The following is a 21,337-nucleotide window of genomic DNA, read 5'->3' as shown; positions in this document are numbered from 1 at the left end:
AATTGAGCCGATCTGAGCCACTGCTGCTGGAAGTGCCCCGTCATGCCAAAGCAGATGCTAGCATATGTTCCCGTAAGCTACTGCAGGCAACAGTTGCTCCACAAGCAGCTGTGAGATTAGAGAACGAGGAATGAATCCAGTCCACCTCATCACATGCTGAAATCCTGCGGGTTGCTTCGATTGAGGGCTGAAATTCATGCATTTGATTCGTAGAGAGGCAGCTAGGCTAATCCAAAGCATGTTTAGCTTAATTTATGCTTCCTTCCGAAAAATAACCGCATTTGACCGCTGTTCTTCATTATACTTACACCATGTCTTTGGTTATGTGTAGAACAAATCATCTGTAAGTCATGTGACACGGGCTTTGGAATGCATTGATTTAGCAGTCACGTGGCTTTTTGTCAATGAACTTGCTTGCTTAGAATGTGCTCTGTAAAAATTACTTGGTCTTCGGCGATGTTACTGGCAAGTCGCGATGGAAACCATTTGATTCTACTAATATGATATGACTAATCTGAAATGTGAAAACTTTTAAGTTGTGTTTATCAAAAATGAAATTTACTCACCCCTTCATGCCATTCCAAAAGTGTGATTTTTACTTATTCTGTCAAACACAAAAATTACTTTTTCTGTACTGAATGCTTTTTACCATGCAGTTGCATGTTTTTTAAACTTTAAAAAGGATATAAAAGCACTTAAAACTATGTAGTCCATATGACTTCCAAAATCATATGATAACTTTACATAACAGATGTCCGCCAGATATTAAGCCATTTTTCACTGATGTTCTCTTGCAGTGTTATTTCAATATTTTTCTGTTATAATATTTACTGGTGTTTGAATTAGCTTTTATTTTTATATTTTTAGTTTTTACTAAAACTAGTTTTTACTATTTTTATTTTGTAGTTCAGTTTTAGTTTTAATCATTTATATGTTATGGGTTTTTAATTATTTTGTGCTTTTGTCATTTTTAGTGTTTTACAAAAAGGTGTAATTTGTTAACATTAAAGTATTAAGTAATATCAACAAACAATAAACAATACGTTTATTACCGTATTTATTCATCTTTGTTAACATTAATAAAATTAAAATTTTTCATTGTTAGTTCATGTTAGTTCACAGTGCATTAACTAATGTTCATGAACAATGTTTGATTTTAATAATGCATTAGTAAAGGTTTAAATAAATATTAACTAATATTAATAAATTATTTTATATATTATAACATTTACTGATGTTTGAATTAGCTTTTATTTTTATATTTTAAGTTTCAAGTTTTAGTTTTTACTATAACTACTTTTTACTTCAGTTTTAGTTTTAATCATTTTAGTTTTTTTTTTTTTTTTTTTTGTAATTTTGTGATTTTTGTCTTTTTCAATGGTGGGTTTTCAACCTTGTCAACATTTCAAATTTCTATTTAAGTTTTCCATGCAATATTTATACTTTTTATCTTTATTTCTATTAAGGAAAGTAATTTTTAATAGTTTTAGATAAAAATCACAGTAACACTTTAGAATAAGGTGTCATTTGTTAACGTTGGTCAGTGTATTAACTAACATGAACAAACAATGAACAATACATTTATTACAGTATTTATTCATCGTTAACGTTAGTTCATTGTTAGTTCAAGTTGACTGTACATTAATGTTAACAAACTTTTGATTTCAATAATGCATTAGTAAATGTTGAAATCAATACTAAGATTAATGCATGTTGTACAAATATTGTTCATTCTTAGTTTATGTTAACGATGTTAACGAAACCTTATTGTAAAGCATTAACAAACCAACAGTACTAGTCATTGGAGCTGAATCAATAAATCAGGGAGTTAAACTTGAGAACAAACTATTTTGACTGTTTTTTTTTTTAAAGCGTAGTAAAGCATACTGGTTTGGAATGGCATGAGGATGGGTAACTGATGACAGAATTATAAGTTTTAAATGAACTATTCCTTTGAGAAACAAACGCAATATGTTTGAAAACTGTTACTTACATTTACAATGTGTTTTGTGCATTATATACTACAGCTGAACTCACACAGGGAGGCACCACCCTAGGACCGGCCAAGCCCTCACCCCCAATGCCCCCGAAACGAACCACGCCTGTCACCAAACGCAATGCAGAGGACTCTCCTCTGACCATTTCCTCCCTTCCCTCCATTCTGTCCGAGGACATGAGGGCCAACATCCCTGGGGGCTACCAGCTGCCCCCGCCTCCCCCATCCCCACCTCTCCCAACACACATCCCCCCTTCCCCTCCACGGGCCCACACCCATCATCTCCTCCACCAACACTCCTACCCCTACCCCCTGCCCCAACCACTTCCTGTCCACTTTGACCCTCCCAGCCCACCAGAGGAACCGCCAGCCCGCCAAGCCCCTGTTCCCTTACACATCATGATCCAGAGGGCGCTCAGTAGCCCGGGACCCACTCTCCCACACCCAGATGGCTCCCAGCGTGCCCACTCACTGCTGTTTGAGACACCACCGGAGTACCAGGGCAGCCGCCCACTGCCAGTCACCATCCAGCCCCTCAAACTGTGAGTGAAATCTGGGCACTTTTTATACGTATTAATAGAGCTGTCAATCAAAAAATGTAATTATGAATCAAAATATATATTTTTAAATTTAGTTTTGTTGCTGAACATTTACTAGAAACTAAAGCACTATATAGAGTGTCTTTTCTTGATTCTGACAGTTAAAAATTTGTCAATACAGTTGAAGTCAAAGTTTACATACACCTTGCAAAATCTGCATAATGAGAGGGATCATACAAAAAGCATGTTATTTTTTTTTATTTAGTACTGACCTGAATAAGATATTTCACATAAAAGATGTTTACATATTAGTCCACAAGAGAAAAAATAGTTTTTTCTAGATTTTATAGAAATGACCCAGTTCAAAAGTTTACGTACACTTGATTCTTAATACTGTGTTGTTACCTGAATGATCCACAACTGTTTTTTTTAGTGATAGTTATTCATGAGTCCCTTGTTTACCCACTGTTCTTTAGGAAAATCCTTCAAGTCCCACAAATTCTTTGTTTTTTTATAATGATTGTGTATTTGAACCGCATGCAACTATTGCAGAAAGTTTAAACACTCACTGATGCTTCAGAAGGAAACACGATGCATTAAATTTGAAGATCAGAGTCAATTTAACTGATTTTGTTTTCTAAGAAACAAGTATCTTCTGTAGCTCCTGAAGGGCAGTACTAAATTGGAAAAATATGATATTTAGGCAAAATAAGAAAAATATACACATCTTCATTCTGTTCAAACGTTTTCACCCCTGGCTCTTATTGCATTGTGTTTTCTTCTGAAGCATCAGTGAGCGTTTGAACCTTCTGTAATAGTTGCATGAGTGCCTCAGTTGTCCTCAGTGAATCTCAAAATATGAATCTCAAAATCATAGAGTCATTATTACAAAGGGTTCAAATACACAAAAATGCTAAAGAACCAAAGAATCTGAAGGACCTGAAGGATTTTTCTGAAGAACAGTGGTCAGTTTAACTGTTCAGGACAAACAAGGGACTCATGAACAACTATCACTAAACGAAACAAACAAACAAAAAAAAAAAACAGCCGTGGATCATTCAGGTAACAACAGTTATTAGGAATCAAGTGTATAAAAACTTTTGAACGGGGTCATTTTTATAAATTTAACTATTTTCTTTTGTGGACTATATGTGAATGTGTTTTATGTGAAATATCTTATTCAGGTCAGTACTAAATAAAAAATTGCACGCATCCCTCTTGTTTTGATAAAATGTACATTTTGCAGATTCTGCATGGTGTATGTAAACTTTTGACTTCAACTGTATATATGCATATGGATCCTGTATGAAATAGATTTTTATTTGCGCAGGGATGAGGATGACTACTCGGATGAAGAAGAGGAAGAAGAGGATGATGATGATGATGACGATGATGATGAACCTCCACCTGATCACCTCCCATCCCCACAGTCTCAGCCAGAACTTGAGCCTCGTAGCCGCAGATGCCTGGTGGGGGATCTGAGCGTCAGCATCATCCCTGAAGGAAACAACAGCAGCGAGGAGGAAGATGATGAGGAAGACCAACAGCCGGAGGAGAGCGACTCGGACGGGCCTGTACTGTACAAAGACGATGAATCGGATGAAGACGAGGATGACGACAGCCCACCAAGTATGTGAATAGCTTTTTCTACTATATATTGCATGTAAGTCTTTTATGTTCACCAAGGCTACATTAATTTGATCAAAAATACAGTAAAACATTAATAATGTGAACTTGTAACCATGTAACTAACTATAATGTAACTAACTATTTGACTGTTTTGAAATGTAATTTGTTCCTGTTTAAAATACCCCCTGATTTACTCACTTTCAAGCCATCCTAGGTCTATATGACTTTCTTCTTTCAGACGAATACAATCGAGTTATATTAAAAACGTCTTGGCTCTTCCAAGCTTAATAATGGCAGTGAATAGGTGGTGAGATTTTGAACTCCAGTAAAGTGCATCCATCCATCATAAAAAGTGCTTCACATGGCTCAAGGAGGTTAATAAAAGCCTTCTTAAGCAAATCGATACGTGTGTGTAAGAAAAATGTCCATATTTAAAACTTCATAAACGGCACTCATGAATGCATTTTTTATAGATATAATGTTCAAAATACCATTTGTACATTGTGTTTTAAATACATTTGTGTTTATGTGTTTAGAAAGTGCCTTCTGCTGTCCGTATTAATTTCACAGGTTTTTTTTAGTACGATCGTATACTCAGACATCTGTCCATGTAAAAGAGAGCCAGAACTTCTGACTACATGCGTGTGTGCATGTGTGTTTGCTCGCTGCAGGTGCTCTGGCCAGCAGGGTGAAAAGGAAGGACACGTTGGCGCTGAAGTTGAGCAGTCGGCCCTCTGCCCCAGACAGGCAGGCTCCTGAGAGGCAGGCCAAAGTAGAGCACACGGGTCTGTCGTGGCAGAGCAAGGAGCAGTGGGAGGCCATCCGCACACAGATTGGTACCGCACTCACACGGTAATAGACCTCTCAGCCATACACACCCACGTAAATTCAAATCACACTGAAAAACTTTTGTACTCAATACGAACACAGCTGTAAATATAGGCTGTAGGCTGATAGTCAGTGCAGGAAGATCCAACAAGAAACAAGACATTAGTCTGGAAAAATGTATGCGTGTGTGTATATGACCCTGGACCACAAAAGCAGTCATAAGTAGCACAGATATATTTGTAGCAATAGCCAACAATACATTGTATGGGTCAAAATGAATGAATCATTAGGATATTAAGTAAAGATCATGTTCCTTGATATATTTATGGTAGAAAATTGACAAAATATCTCAAACTTAATTTTTTATTAGTAATATGCATTGCTAAGCATTTAATTTGGACAACTTTAAAGGCGATTTTATTTTATTTATATTATTTTAATTTAGATTCCAGATTTTCAAGTAGTTGTATCTCAGCCAAATATTGTCCTGTCCTAACAAACCATACATCAGTGGAAATATTTTAGAATTTTTCTGATCATCAGTCATCAAAGCTTGGTAAATAGTCTTCACAGACACTGAGATTTACTTAAAATTTCAGCTGATTACTCACAAAAAAAATCCCACAGATTAAATTTTTAGGCCATTTTCCCCCGGTTTCACAGACAAGGCTTAAGCCTAGTCTAAGACTAAAATGTAAGTCTGAGCTGTTTCAACTTAAAGAAACTTGCACTGACTGATCTTAAATTATATCAGTGCCTTTGTTTTGTCTCAAGATGCTCACCAGTAATGTTTTTTTTCTAAGCATGTTACATGTCCTAATTGAACTATGGGCTAATCCTGGTTTAGTCTAAGCCCTGTCTGTGAAACCAGGCCATTAAGTCTTATTTTGAAGTAGTAAAGTGGTTATATCTAAGTGTGTAAGTTGTTTACTTACTTTTTTAAATTAGTCTTCCCATTAACGGCATTATATTGTTCATTCAGACTGATTCGCGAACGTAGAACGCGCACAAACACAAGAGCAGAGTCTCATGGACCAATCACAGTCGAACATAACCAGTCATATCCAATCATATCGTGATGGAGGCATTGCCTCCTCTCACGAGACTTTCCCCCATTCATTCTCAATTACCCCCCACCAAAACTAGCGCACACTTCAGGAGGTCTGTTAAAACTCAATGGGCTCGGGGGAGGCGAGAGAGAAACGGACTTCTGCTTTAACTTTACCTGCTGGTGTCGCTGTTAGACAAAGTTACTTTAGAAAAACAAGCGATTTATTGACTTTCCAATGCTATATTTTGTAATACTGGCGTTGTTTTATTTTTGTGTTATGAATTTTCTCATCGCCCCTGAGAGAGATACAAATGTACACACACATTATTATAATTAAGTACAATTAAAGTGTATGAATATGAGTTTGTATTACAATATTGCATAATATGCAAATAAAATAAATGAGTAATATGAGATTTTTTTTTTGTCTGTAGGCGATTGAGCCAGAGACCTACTGCTGAGGAGTTGGAACAGAGAAACATTCTCCAGCGTAAATTGCCTCTTTATACTCACTCCAGTTATTGTATTGTGATTTATCTTCCCGTTTCCGTTCTCTTCTGTCCCTTTTTCCTCGTTTCATTAGTTGCTCATTTATTCCTGTTCATTTATTCCCTCAGTGTTCACTGAAGGATTGACACTGACCCATATATTTTACTCTCTGTCTCTATTGGTTTTATATGCCGGCAGACATTACTGATACTTTCTGCTAAATAGAGTGAAGTCCTTGCTTTTGTGTCTCTCAAATGAGCTTATGAGTTATAGTTTGTGATCCTTTGACAGTAGGACGTGAAATTAGATCCAAAATACATTCATTTTATACTTTAATGCACTAATAGATTATCATTTTTCTGTAAAATTGGATTTGAATCAGCCTGATTGGTACTGATGGTAACTCTCATTCCTCTCCAGCCAAAAATGAAGCAGACAGACAAGCAGAGGTCAGAGAGATCAAGCGCAGGCTCACCAGAAAGGTGCGTTTTGGTTTGCTTGCTTTACATTTCAACTGGAATATAATATTAATGTTGATTCTTACCTAACTGACAGCATTTCTAACATGCATTTGTCTGTTTTCTGTTTTAGCTGAGTCAACGACCGACTGTTGCCGAACTACAAGCTCGAAAAATATTACGTTTCCACGAGTATGTGGAGGTCACATGCGCTCAGGACTACGACCGCCGTGCTGACAAGCCATGGACTAAACTCACTCCCGCAGACAAGGTACATCTACAAATAAAAATACAAATTTCTATGAGACACATTTGTGTCTATATAAAGATCTAAAGAGGTCTTTATATATCATTTGACCCAAGTACTTAAGACTATAAATAGTTTCAAAAGACAGTGATTTCTTGGAAATGTCTCGCTTATTGATCTATATCTGTTTGTTTAGGCTGCTATTCGTAAAGAGCTCAACGAGTTTAAGAGCTCTGAGATGGAAGTGCATGAGGAAAGCAGAATTTACACAAGGCAAGTATATTGCTGCATGCACCATACAGAAAACTTCTTGTGCAAAGCATCTAACCATGTGTTTTTATGTGGTTTTGTGTCTAGATTCCATCGTCCTTAACGTCTTTTAACTGGAAAATGAAGCACTTAAAGGCTGGTGGATATTGGGAAGAAATGACTGGGTTTTTTTGTTTTTTGTTGAGGAGCCTCAGGGTGTCAGAGCTCCCTTCAGACTGCTTTTACTATGAATGTACTTCTTCAGATGCACAGGGACGCCTGGAGCATTCAGAAACATCAAAACAAACAAAACAGACCGTTTCTCAGTTGTCCACCCACTGTCGTGTGGGACGGGTGACCTCTGGGGGACAGATGCAGTATTTCTCCTGGACTTTAGGGGACCCATGTGCCAAGACAGAGAGGCGACGAAGGACTTATAAGAGGATGTTACTTGTGCCAATGGCGGATATTCCTCTCTCTACTCTCTGAATGGCCTTTTTTCTGCTTTTACTTCGTATGACAAAGTTTATTTCCTTTCAGGGAAGTGTAACAAAGTTAAAAATAATAGTAATAATAATGATGTGACAATAATAAATACAGTAATACTACAGTAAGTGTTAGTTACTGAGCATAGCGGGGCAGACGGAAGAGCTGCAAGAATAAGACCTGAACCTGGACGTTATTGTGTATTTGTGTATGTTTGTATAGGCTGCTGTAATTTTTAGTTTTTTTTCTCTTAGTTTGACTCTTTGGAATGTTTATAATGTTAGAACCTTTAAGGCACAAGTTTTTTTTACTCATTACTTTGGCATTTGCCCTCTTTATTCAAGACAGGGTTACAGATTTCCCCTTACCTTGTGGTCCTCACTCTTGAGACGAATAGAAGTTAGGATCAGTTTTTAAGTAGAATGTAAGCATTTCATATTTCACTATTGATCTGCAGCAAAACTGTGATCTTTTTTTTAATCATATCACCTTCTGTAAAAGTGAGGTCTAGCTATTTCAGTTTTAAGAAGTGTCCGAGTCATGTTTACAAAATATTTTATTTCTAAATAAAAAGGATTTCCTGGTTATTTATTGCCCATTGAAATGGAGAATGAATTTAGTTCGGACACGCACTGATACAGGTCTAAAAATGACGTTTTTGTGAAGTATTGTTGACAGGGAGGTTATTGCGGCAGGAACTCTTCTTCATTTCTTTCCAATTATTTTGTCATTTATGTTGTTGTTTTTTTTGGCCAGTAGGAAAATAGGAATTGCTCTGCTGTACAGATCCATTCTGTAGATGAACCTGACTGTTTGTGTATATCTTGTCTTCCTTTTATTTGAAAAATATTTTAAATATATTGAAACTCATATAGGTTACTATTTTTTTAAGCACAAAATTATTAGTGTATTATTCGACACTACAATGTAATGTAGCGTTGTATATTCTTGCTTTTTAATTCTATGTGAACTTTTAGAAACTGACAGTAAATTTGCTGTTTAGATGTAAACACCTCTAAATCTAAATTAAAATGCTTACAAATAATGTTTGTTGTGTCGCTTTCATTTTTCTTACCTGCAAATGCGTTCTTATGACTTATGAACCTAAACAGAAATGGCTTACGTTTGACATATTTTGGGGTCCAGAATTCAGAAATAAAGATGTTATTCAAAGACGGATTATGGTCTGTGTAGGCCCTTCTTTTCACAGTTCTGATATGTAATGTCTAAATGATGAGAAATGACAGTTGAAAAATTGCAATTACAAAAATTAAAACACTATATGCGTAATACATTACAAAAGAGGCAACAATGTTGGCATATAACATCAAAAGTGTCTTGAGGCTTTAGAGAGGAAGTGCCAGGAACAGGTAATATAACTCATTTCTGCATTTATATTATGATGTCTATTAATTTTACATCTGTAGATGCTTCGGGTGTCTGACCTGGTGTTGTTCATTGAAATACAGCTGAGAAAATATGTAATAATTTTATATACACTACCAGTCAAAAGTTTTTGAACAGTAAGATTTAATTTTTTTTTTTTTTTTTTAGAATTTTCTTCTGCTCACCAAGCCTGCATTTATTTGATCTGAAGTACAGCAAAAATATTTGTACTATTTAAAATAACTGATTTCTATTTAAATAAATATTTTTCAAATGATATAAATTAATCCTTTTTAGCAAGGATGCTTTAAATTGATCTTAGAATGATAAATGCTGGTCTTCTGAACTTTCTATTTATCAAAAAAGCCTGAAAGAAAATTCTACTCCACTGTTTTCAACATAATAAATGTTTTTTGAGCTGCAAATCAGAATATTACAAGGATTTCTGATGGATCCTGTGACTGGAGTAATGCTATATTATATAATATATTTAAAGAGAAAACTGATATTTTAAATAGTAAAACTATTTCAAAATGTTACTGTTTTTGCTGTATTTTGGATCAAATAAATGCAGGCTTCGTGAGCAGAAGATACTTTTTTTTTTTTTAAACTATACAAATCTTTTGACTAGTAGTGTATGAAAAACTCAAATGCAAATGAGAAATGAAAATAATGTTTACTTTTTAATTTTCACTTAAATAATTACAAAGAAACGGCAAGTAGACGTTGAATTAAACATTGAATGAAACCTTGAAGTAGAAAGGTTGAAATTGTATTTTCTTGTAAGTTTTATTTCCAGCTTCTAAAAGTATTTTGAACTTAAATGAATTTTATTTGAAGTAGTAAAATGACTAAAACTGAAACAAAAATAAATGAAAGGTAAATAGAAATGTTTTTAAAATAATAATAAAAATCACACATAACGCAATTACAAAAACCTAAACTAAAATTAGAATATTGTGCACACATTTTGTATAAAGATTTTATGTTCTTTAAATGTTCTTTGGATTTGATTTTATTATTTGATTTTATTTTATTTGTTTTGTGACGTATCTGCTTGATTCTAATTCTTTGGATTTGATTTTATTATTTGATTTTATTTGTTTTGTGACGTATCTGCTTGATTCTAATTTATTACGAGAATTTTCAATTATGATTAGTCGTAGTCGTGTGTATATTACATTTAAAATGCTACTATAGACACACTTTGAAAATATCCCTTGGTTAAAGATCATGTAACATTTAACTTTAAAGTGAAATAATTTTTAATCCAGCATGTTCTTCATCAACAAAATTCCCCAACCCGCCGGTCCAATAGATGGCGCCTGCGCATTTGTTTATTTGCGCGATTCCGGTGAAACACATGAAGTAGTGCGGGAGTGAGACACGCGTGCGTTACATTCTCTCAAGGAGTTACTTATGTTCACAAACCTCCTCGAACAAGCAGTAGCTTTGAACCTGGGCAGTTTTCACTCATAAGTGTAGGTTTTCATCTCAGCTGCCTTCCGACGGTAAGACAATAAGTAGAAGTCTCTCAGAAGCCCAGGAAATGTAATACAAACAGAGCTTTGGACTGCAACTGCAAGTGAGCTGTGTGCAAAACAACCATGTTTGACCCTGTTTAATTCATTCATTGATTTGAATCTTATTTAAATTATATCTGATCTTGTGCGACGTGATATTTAAAATAACTAATTGTCAAAGCAAATAGTACGTTAAACCAAGTAGCATGTGACGCCGAAGTGTCATTGCATGAGGCTCGGTCTGTTTAAACTTTTAGCGGGTTATTCCTTTAAGACATTAAACTTGAAGTCAGATCTTGTTCCGCCATATTTAAACATTTCCTGCTTTTAAATCATGTATAAAACCTTTAAAATCAATAGCATGTTTTTCCTAATGCCATCTTTAGCCGATAAACCGCCTTCAAGCATTTGCTGCTGTCAGTCATAGACCGTGAAGTCACCGCCAGAAAACAGAATGGCTGTGTTTCAAAATCTAGTCAGTTGCTTAACTGGGCAACATTTTAGCTATTGATGCCCAAACAAGCAGAGAGAATATATATAGGCAATATAAAAGGCCACGTGCAGCAGTGCATGTCCTAGAAAGCCTGGCAAGTTTTAAGTTTTCACTTTCTTATACATGATATTCCAGGCCTGTTTTATGTGTAGGCCTTAAATGTTGTTTAGTATTTATATGTGTGACCATGGACCATAAAATCAGTCAAAAGGCTCGATTTTGTTTTTTAAAGTGTACATAACCGGAAAGCTAAATAACTAAGCTTTCTATTAATGTATGGTTTGTAAGGACAGGACAATATTTGGCTGAAATACAACTATTTGAATATCTGGAATATGGTGCAAAAACTCTACATATCGCCTTTAAAGTTGTCCAAATGAAGACAATGCATATTTCTAATGAACAATTAGGTTTTGATACATTTACGTTAAGACGTTTACAAAATATCTTCATGGAACATGATCTCTACTGAATATCCTATTGATTTTTGGCATAAAAGAAAATTATAATTTTGACCCATAAACTGTGTTTTTGGCTATTGCTACAAATATACCCCTGCTAATTAAGACTCGTTTTGTGGTCACATGTTTCCTTTTATATGTATACAGAAAGTTATTTCTTGCTTGCATTGCTTTATTTTTTTTTCTAGTTTTAGGTTCTGTCAAGCATTTAGAGTCACCATGCCTGCAAAAAAAGCTGCAAAGAGACAAACAATTGCAGCAACTGAGGACTCAACGGTTGTTAAAAAACAAAAAGGTATGTCGTCCTGTCTGTTTTCATGTAGACAGATCTTTATTTAAATCTGACCCGCATTGTAGGTGTTTCTGTCCAAAAGTATTTAGGTGAGAGATTCTCTCAAAAAAGCTACAATAAAAATGGTAAACCTTTCTTTGTTTTAAATGGTTGTAAAGAAAGTCCTTTCCACAGATATCTAGTTAACCTGCTACTAATGTTTGTTTTTTTTACAGGATCTGAATCTTTTTGCCATTGTAGCTATAATATCATAGCTTGAATGTTACTACAATTCATAGTCAGTCTTATTAGAGACAAATAATAACAAAAATTGAAGTTTTTATTGTAATGTCTATAGAGTGTTTTCAGGACGCGTCATCAGTCAGCCATATTGGCGGCCCGGTACATAAACGATTGCACTAGGGATGTAACGGTATTGTAAATACCGTCGTACCGCAATAGCAAATTTTTTCGATACTACCGTGGTCGCATGACTCGATAAAACAATAGGTCTTCTGAGAAAAGTTTGCTCAGGCGAATGGAGCGAACGGGAGGTAGCGGGAACTACAGTTCCCATCAGCCCAGGCGTGGCCATCATCCTTTGCGGTCTGTTGCCCGCCCCCCTTGAACGTCAAGTTCATTTTATTTTCGATATAGCGCTAGATCACTATAGAAGTCATTTAAGGTTATCTTTCCTATAGAACAGGTCTATACATTGTTCTTTTATTAAACAAACTAAATTGCCTTATGTTATTTATCTTATTTACACGAAGGCATGTCATTTCTGTCTCATCATGGTCGCGCGTTTACAATGTTTCCTCCGCGAAAACACGCAGGACTCCATTCATAAAAACGTAATCTACTATAGCGCGGAATGCCACGGAATTCGTTGATTTTTTTTTATTAATAAACCAAAAGTTGGTCTGTCACTTAATTCAAATCGCGATATGGACTAGTGTCTGTGAAAACTGAAATGCAAAAAGACCGTTTTAATATGAATCCTGCATGTTCCGTTTGCCTCTGTATGAAATGGTGGAGACGCGTTTTTTTTTTTTTACTACACTGAAGCATGCGTGATGCTCCCGGTAATATTTGGCATTTGCATCTCACATGAACAGATAAACTCAATCTCCAAAGCTGCTGTGAGTGTCACTTTTACCGTTTCATTTAAGAAAATAAATATTACAACAAGATTAACCACTTAATTGTACTACAATTATTATTTAAACGTTTTAAAATGAATATAATTTTTTCTTCCATGTATTGATTTTAACAGTAAACCTCTGTTTGTTTGCCAAAAATGAAAAGGGTTTATATTTCATTTGATTAAAAATAAATAAATGTTTATGCTTTCATTTCATGATTATCAGAAAAACTAAAACACATAGGAATTTCTAAAAAAAAAAAAAAAAAAAAGAGCAAAAGATTGTAGAGCCCTGTTGTTCAAAATGTTAAAATAGAGAGTTTTGGACTTATTTTCCACTGAAATTAATGTTTTCGTTATTACACAAAGTAGGCTAAAGTACTGCAAAAAAAAAGTAACGTGGTTACATGGTTTCATAATTTTTTGTTATTAAAATTGAAAAATTTAAGTTCCTGTTTCAAAGTTTACAGATAGATGGCTAATTTGTATGCCATTGATATGTTCAGTGTTCATGTAAATTGTTTAATAAACACTTCTGGCACTTTTTTTTGAGTCTTTTCATTAGTTTTTTTGTTTTTCCTGTAAATGATTCAATAAATATCGTACCGTGCCATTCATACCGAGGTATTACCGTACCGTGAAGTTTTGATACCGTTACATCCCTAGATTGCACTGAACCGAACAAAACATGCATATTTTGCTGATTACTGCTGCTGGAAGTGGTCAAGTATTGTCATGTTTTGGGCTGCACTACGCCCGGCTGGCCCAGGAAAAACATTTGGAGTACTATAGACTGCCGAAAGTTAAACAAATCAAGTAGAAGAGTGCAAAAAACTTTCTGAAAAAACAAAAGGTGTTTGTTTTTTATTAAGTCCCACATTTCTTTTCATGGTTTAGACGGTGCAAATTAGGTATTCAGTAGTATGTTAACCGTGCAATCCATGCTGTTGTTTATATCCGAGTATCGTGAATATGGCCATGCATCCGGGTAACTGACCAAATTGTGATCTAAACACTCGTGCATTGCATTTTTGTGGTTGTTTGTAGTCTCTCACAACAGTCATGGGCAGGAGAAGGGCCTGGTGCTTGTTCTGGGGCAGGGTGATGTCGGGCAGCTTGGCCTGGGAGAGGATGTGCTCGAAAGGAAGAAACCGGCTCTGGTGACACTTCCTGAGGGTATTGTGCAGGCTGTGGCTGGAGGCATGCACACAGTCTGCCTCAGCGATACAGGAAATGTAAGCGGTTACAATGGTACAAATACCATTAATCATAAGCTTTGTACTAACCTCAACTCCACTAATAAAACCATTTTATCATTTCCTCCTTTTCCCTGTGTAGATTTATACATTTGGCTGTAACGACGAGGGCGCGCTGGGCCGCGACACATCTGAGGAAGGCTCGGAGACGGTCCCAGCCAAGGTGGACCTTGGTGAAAAAGTGGTGCAGGTTTCTGCAGGCGACAGTCACACAGCTGCCCTCACAGAGGAGGGAACAGTCTATGTTTGGGGCTCTTTTAGAGTGAGTATAGTGTTTATATCCTGCTGTGGAATAGAAACATGGTACCAGTTTTGATTGACCTGTCTTTTCTGTTGCAGGACAATAATGGTGTCATTGGACTCTTAGAGCCCATGAAAAAATGCACATTGCCTGTCAAGGTTCCTATAGACAAGCCTGTGGTTAAAATAGTCTCAGGTGGGTCATAGTAACTCAAGCTGTGGCGATACTCCATTGTTTGTGATCAATCCACATACTAATATTTTGGATTTAATGTAAAGGAAACGACCACCTGGTGATGCTGACTGTGAATGGAGAGCTGTACACCTCAGGATGTGGAGAACAAGGGCAGCTGGGCCGTGTGGCTGAGCACTTTGCTAACCGTGGAGGCAGGAAGGGATTGAGTATGTATTTCTCTTTTGATTGAACTGTCACTTACAGAATTTAAATGACAATAATAATGTACTCTTTAAAAAAATCATGTTGTTCCAAACTTTCTTAGTATGTAGGCTGCATTTATTTTATCTAAATTATAGTAAAACAGGGGTACTGTGCAAAAAAACTAAATTATTCAGACACTAGATATTGTTTACTAATGGATGCAGGACATTATGGTTCATTTATGTAAGTGAGGATGGCAAAAAAGTAAACTGACACCAATATACCCAAAAATTATTCATGCAGTGCACTACCAGTAAAACTGATAAATTTGGGACCAAAAATTTGATTTGACGCTTTAACCTGACCATGTTTCATTGAGTTGACTTTGTTCTGACACAGTTTAACTGCTGTCATATTTTATTACTATTTTCTAAACTATTGCAAATAAACTGATAATGTGAGAAATTGAAGGTGTCTGAATAAATTTGGGTTTGACTGTAGACCTGTGATTGCAAACCTGAATTTTTAGCCATTACTATAGTATTTAGTGTCATGATCCTTCAGAAGTCATTCTAATGTTATTTGATACATTTCTTGAGCTATAAATCATTGTGCTGCCAATTTTCGTGGAAACTATAATACCTTTGAGTCTGGTGAATCGAAAGTTCAATAGGTAACATAAGTCTATACTTCTGATCAATTTAATGCATCTGCTGAATAGAAGTATTATTATTATTATTATTTTTTTTTAAGTTTCACTCACTCCAAACTTCTCAGTGTTTATAAATCTTTTTTCCCTTCCTCAGTGAGGCTGCTGGAGCCACAGATGGTTATCATTAAACCACGGGGGAAAGTTGTCTTCACAGATGTCTTCTGTGGAGCATACTTCACCTTTGCTGTTTCTAAAGAGGGGCACGTCTATGGATTTGGCCTTTCCAATTACCACCAGCTTGGTACGATTCGTATCTCATTCAGTCCTGAAGATTAAATGTTCTGTCTGTTGCTGAGTTTTTAGAGAATATTTCTTCTTGCTGCTTTCTACAGGCACCCAAAGCACAAACACCTGCTTTGTTCCTGTGAAACTCAGTTCTTTCAAGAACTCCACCACCTCCTGGTTGGGTTTCTCTGGGGGGCAGCATCACACACTGTGCCTGAATTCAGAAGGTAATTCATCCACAAACCTCATTTGTAATTCTCATACATTAAAATAATTTATTTATATTACTTTTTTTAATCGTGTTATACCAGATGTTCAATTTCTGTCTTCATCCACAGGACAAGTACACAGCCTTGGTCGGGCGGAGTATGGTCGTCTGGGCCTGGGGAAGGATGCGGGAGAGAAGAGTGAGCCCACACCTGTTACTGGGATCAGTGATGTTCAGATGGTTGCCTGTGGTGCCTCTGTGAGCTATGCTGTCACTAAACAAGGTAAGGATAGATTAGATCTGTGTGGTAGCAGCGTAATATTCAGTAAATAAATCAATAAATCCACTGCTCTCTTGTCTCCTGTGAGGCTGGGACTCTAGTGTTCTGTGCACATCTGTGCAGCCAACAACGGAACAGTTGGCATGCTTTGCTTGAGCTTTTGGCATGGCCTTAGAACTGGTACACTTGTCACTTGTGAAAACAAAATGATGGTGCCGTGGGTGGAAATGTGCCAGTTTAGGGGTGGTAATATTATAAGATCCCCTTTCTATCTAACGAAAGGAAGTGAAATCTGAGCTGCTCGTTTTCTCCCAAGCTTGCAGAGAAAGACTTTCCAGAACAAAGTTACTGGGTTGTCCTTTTTTACATTTTCTGTTTTTGTAGATGCACCAGCAACCTGATTATAGCACTTAAACATGGGGGGGAAAAGTCAGATTTTTCATGTTTTATCACCATTAAATATTTTAGCCACTACAGGTTATCATGCAAAGCTTCAAATTGTAAACGCTTTTATACAGAATTTGTGCATGGTCTAAAACCAACTACTATCTGAGAGGTCCTTTATGAAATGGTGGGCGGAAAAGTACTTAACACCACCATTTAAAAGTTTGAAGTGGGCAAGTAATTTTTATTTTAATATTGTTTATATTAAGTCTCTTGTGCACACCAAGGCTGCATGTGTCTAAAATACAGTAAATAGTAATATTGTGAAATGTTACAATTTAAAATAACATGATCCTTAAAGTCTTTCGAATATACTTATTTGGTGCCCGACGGTTTCTTGTCAATGTTAAAAAGAGTTGTTGCTCAATATTTCTGCCATTCTGGATTCTTTAATTAGTAGAACGTTTAATAGAACAATTTATTTGATGTAAAAATATTTTGTGACATTGTAAATGTCTTTACTGTTGTTTTAGCATCCTTACTGAATAAAAGTGTAATTCATTTCCTAATTTAGATATTGTGGAAGCCCATTTCTACCACTGAATAAAATAAGATTAATTGCGATTTCTCACAATTCAGATTTTTTTTTTTTTCTTGCAATTGCGAATTGTAAACATTGTCAGAATTGAGCGATAAACTCCCAATTGCTAATTAAGTCAGAATTGTGATATGTAAAATGTTATCAGTCTGTTTAGATGCAAGTTCAGTTGAAACAACTCCGATTACATTTTAGTCTAGGACTAGGTTTAAGTCTCGTCTGTGAAACATGGGGATAAACTTTCAAATCTAACTTTTATTTTTCCAGAATTGTGTGATAAACCCGCAGTTGCTAGTTATAAAGTCAGAATTCTGAGAAATAAACTCGCAATTCTGAAAAGTAGGTTTTTTTTAACCCTCTCAGAATTGGAGTTTCTATCTCACAATTCTGACTTTATTTCTCGCAATTGTGAATTTATCTTGCACAATTCTAACTTGGTTTTTTTGTGAGAGGAAAGTCCGTATTCTAAGAAGTTCAGTGGCAGAAACAGGCTTCAATATTATAGTGACCTTATGGTTGAATTTTGCATTTATATTTTCTGATATCGTTCTGATACAGGTTTGGGCTGTAGAGTTGTTTATCCCTGTAGTTTTAAATGGCAAATGCCTCAAATGACGCAGTGTGTGTGTTGTTCCTGAATGTATCTTCAACCTCTAATTACATTAATTGCACCAGTCCGAGCAATTTATTTTTAGGGCTGTCTAAAAATAACACTGAATGTACTGTTTTGATGGTCAAAGCTGTGTTTTAGTTTTCTAACATTGCTATCTGTTGGCTAGGCTCTGTGTTTTCCTGGGGCATGGGCACCAATATGCAGCTGGGTACAGGAGAGGAGGATGATGAATGGAGTCCAGTGGAGATGACGGGCAAGCAACTAGAGAACCGTGTAGTGCTATCAGTATCCAGTGGAGGGCAGCACACAGTCCTGCTGGTCAAAGACAAGCAGGAGAGCTGATTTTTAACTCCTTGACTAAAAGTCAGCTGAGCCAAACTACTGTATCAGTGGTATCTGTAACCTATAGCTTGATCAAGATCAGGGGAGTCTGGGGTTGGTAATGCTTCCTGTGCTGAGCCAAGCCAGCAAATGAGGGAGAGGGTAGGATGAGTATCATCTAATTAAACCTTTTATCCCGCTTTATGGGGAGCCCAAAGATCAAAGAGATCTTTTTTATGGATTTTGTTTCTTTTTCTTTGCTTTATCTTCTTAATTCTTTTTAACAAAGATCTTTAGTATGCTTCCTGGAGACCGCCTGTCGTGAGTGATTGTATGCATGTATGAGCTGAAAAGTGATTTAATAAGTCTTTTAGATAATTCCCGGAAAACCTTTTTTTAAATTCCACATTTTGGTCCGAGCAATAAAAGGTTATGATAGCAGGTCTAATCTGTATCACTCACAAAAATTGCTGTACTTTGCAGTGTTAAACTCTTTTCCTAATTTCCTAATTGAAACTATTATTGTATCCATGCATTGCTGGCCTTGTGGACAATTAATAAAAATGAGTCTTTACAGAAACTGACGTATGGTTACTCCTTTAAAAAAACACATATTTAGAGAAGATTTAAAGCAAAAAGTGTCTTTACAGTGTAACTTTACAGGGTTTTAGGTGTGGGTTTATTGGATGCTCACTTGTATATTTTGATTTAAGGATTAAAGTTTATATATTTATGAATTTATTTTCTATTAATTAATTTCAGACATGAGGATTAGAGTTTAAGTGTTTTCCAAGAATTTTTTTCTAGATGCACTAAAGCTGGTTTTAGCTTAGGTTTTTTATTGCTAAACCAGCTGGTTTTAGTTGTGGTTTTTAGCTGTTTGGTAAAAGAAAGCTGGTATTTAGCTTTTTTTTTTTTTTTTTTTTTTTTTTTTTTAAATCAAGTGCTTTTGACAAAGCTAAAAAGTTAAAAGCACTTGATTTAAAAAAAACAGCTAAATACCAGTTAAAACCAGTTGATTAGCATTCTTTTACTAAACAAACAGCTAAAACCAATTAATATAGAGAAAACCCAGCTAAAAGTTCTTCTAGTGAAAAACGGCTAAAAATCAGCTAAAACCAGTTGATTTAACAAAAAAGAAAACCAGTTAATTTAGTAAACAACAGCTATAAATAAAACCGTTTAAACCAGTTGATTGGCAGTATTTTGCTAAACAAACAACTTTAGGTTAGGGGAAAAAAACAGCTAAAACCAACTAAAACAGCTGGTTTAGCAAAACCAGCTAAATCCAGTTTATTTAACCAAAACTAAAAACAAAAAGGCTAAAAACCAGTAAAAAGCCGTGGATTAAAAAGAAAACCGCTAAAAACCAGTTGATTTATCAGTATTTTGCTAATCAACTGTTTTTTAGCTTCTTTTTTTTTGTTGTTGTTGTTGGTTAAACTGGATTTAGCTGGTTTTAGCTGTTTTTTCCCCTAAATCTGAAATCTTAAGTTGTTTGTTTAGCAAAATAATGCCAATCAACTGGTTTAAACTGTTTTATTTATAGCTGTTTACTAAATTAACTGGTTTTAGTTTTTATTTGTTAGTTAAACTTGTTTTAGCTGGTTTTAAGCTGTTTGCTGTTTTTTAAAAAACTGCTAAATTACAACTTAATTTTTTTTTATCAACTGGTTTTAGCTGTTTAGCCAAATAATGCTAAATCAACTGATTTTAATGGTCTTTAGCTGTTTTTTGCTCAACCAGCTGTTTTTTTTTTTTTTTTTTTTTTTTTTTTAAGACAAATAATGCTTGACCAACCAGTTTTAGCCTTTTTGCTAAATCAATGTGTTTTAGCTGGTTTCTCTGCTTAAAAAACCCATAAGCTGGAAGTAGCTGGTCAGGCTGATTTTTAGCTGAATCTTCCAACTGTTTTTTGCAAAAAATCATGTGGGGTTTTTTCTTTCTTTTTTGTTTGTTTTGTTTTAGCTGTTTTTTTTTTTTTTTTTAGCCAAATAATGCTAAATCAACTGGTTTTAGATGTTTTTTGATAAATCAGGTGGTTTTAGTTGTTTTTTAGCGTTTTTTTTTTCTAAATCAACTAGTTTAAGCTGTTTTTAGCCAAATAATGCTAAATCAACTGGTTTTAAATGGTTTTTGATAAATCAGGTGATTTCAGTTGGTTTTTAGCTGTTTTTCTAAATTAACTGGTTTTAGCTGTTTTTTAGCCAAGTAAATCAACTGGTTTTGACTGTCTTTTTTGCATACTAAATCAGCTGGTTTTTAGCTTTTAAAACTGCTACATAACAACTTAAATTCTTCAAACTGAAAATCTTAACTTCGAGGTTTCAAAACTAGGCCTACTTAACTTTCTGGCTACTTAACTTTTTTCAAGCCAACTACACCCCTGGTTAAATAAACTGGTTTTAGCTGGTTTTGAAGCTTTTTGCTGTTGCTATATCAGGTGCTTTTAGTTGGTTTATAGCCGTTTAGCCAAATAATGCTATATCAGCTCGTATTGACGGGTTTTTAGCTGTTTTTTTTTTTTTGTTGTTGTTTGTTTGTTTTTTTTTTAAATCAGCTCAGCTGCTTTTAACTGTTCCTTTTTTGGCTAAATAAACCAAATAATGCTAAATCAACTGGTTTTAGCGTTTTTTTTTTTTTTTTTTTTTTTGCTAAATCAATGTGTTTTAGTTGTTTTCCCTGCTGAAAAAATAAGCTAAAACCAGCCTAAGCTGGAAGTAGCTGGTTTTAGCTGAATGTTCCAACTGTTTCTTGCAAGAAATCATGTGGTTTTGTTGGTTGTTGTTTTTTTTTTCCTAAGTCAACTGGTTTTAGCTGTTTATTTAGTCAAATAATGCTAAATCAACTGGTTTTAGATGGTCTTTGATA

General features: G+C 35.3%; 2 protein-coding genes across 8 annotated transcripts in view; both read left to right on the top strand.

Moving 5' to 3' along the window:
* Nucleotides 1-9,017, top strand: part of phactr4b (phosphatase and actin regulator 4b) — a 57,485-nt gene extending 48,468 nt beyond the window's left edge. For all 6 annotated transcript variants that reach the window (XM_073846836.1, XM_073846835.1, XM_073846837.1 and 3 more), the window contains 8 exons: nt 2,028-2,538; nt 3,866-4,164; nt 4,836-5,016; nt 6,478-6,533; nt 6,953-7,014; nt 7,124-7,261; nt 7,434-7,510; nt 7,595-9,017. In XM_073846836.1, coding sequence (XP_073702937.1) covers nt 2,028-2,538; nt 3,866-4,164; nt 4,836-5,016; nt 6,478-6,533; nt 6,953-7,014; nt 7,124-7,261; nt 7,434-7,510; nt 7,595-7,610 — 1,340 coding nt within the window. In that variant the 3' untranslated portion in view covers nt 7,611-9,017. The remainder of the gene's footprint in view (nt 1-2,027; nt 2,539-3,865; nt 4,165-4,835; nt 5,017-6,477; nt 6,534-6,952; nt 7,015-7,123; nt 7,262-7,433; nt 7,511-7,594) is intronic.
* Nucleotides 9,018-10,729: 1,712 nt separating this feature from the next.
* Nucleotides 10,730-19,046, top strand: rcc1 (regulator of chromosome condensation 1). 2 transcript variants are annotated; one of them, XM_073847043.1, is made up of 10 exons: nt 10,730-10,869; nt 12,024-12,130; nt 14,298-14,485; nt 14,589-14,768; nt 14,846-14,942; nt 15,026-15,148; nt 15,932-16,078; nt 16,170-16,289; nt 16,401-16,553; nt 18,312-19,046. In XM_073847043.1, exons 2-10 carry the CDS (start codon nt 12,055-12,057, stop codon nt 18,485-18,487), a joined length of 1,260 nt encoding a protein of 419 aa, XP_073703144.1. In that variant the 5' UTR covers nt 10,730-10,869; nt 12,024-12,054; the 3' UTR covers nt 18,488-19,046. The 2 variants fall into 2 exon arrangements, with proteins under 2 accessions (XP_073703144.1, XP_073703145.1); XM_073847044.1 differs by having other exon boundaries at nt 10,824-10,943.
* Nucleotides 19,047-21,337: the final 2,291 nt, after the last annotated feature.

The sequence above is a fragment of the Garra rufa genome, chromosome 9 (genome assembly GCF_049309525.1).
Source record: "Garra rufa chromosome 9, GarRuf1.0, whole genome shotgun sequence".
Classification (NCBI taxonomy): domain Eukaryota; kingdom Metazoa; phylum Chordata; class Actinopteri; order Cypriniformes; family Cyprinidae; genus Garra; species Garra rufa.
Note: the sequence above shows the minus strand (reverse complement) of the source record. Positions and strands in the feature narration are given on the sequence as shown.

Bases quoted from the DNA above. Each gene is read 5' to 3' on its own strand.
- rcc1 (XM_073847043.1), top strand. From the start codon at position 12,055: ATGCCTGCAAAAAAAGCTGCAAAGAGACAAACAATTGCAGCAACTGAG. The intron at 14,943-15,025 runs GTGGGTCATAGT...TTTAATGTAAAG, and splicing joins TGTGGTTAAAATAGTCTCAG to GAAACGACCACCTGGTGATG. The intron at 15,149-15,931 runs GTATGTATTTCT...TCCCTTCCTCAG, and splicing joins TGGAGGCAGGAAGGGATTGA to TGAGGCTGCTGGAGCCACAG.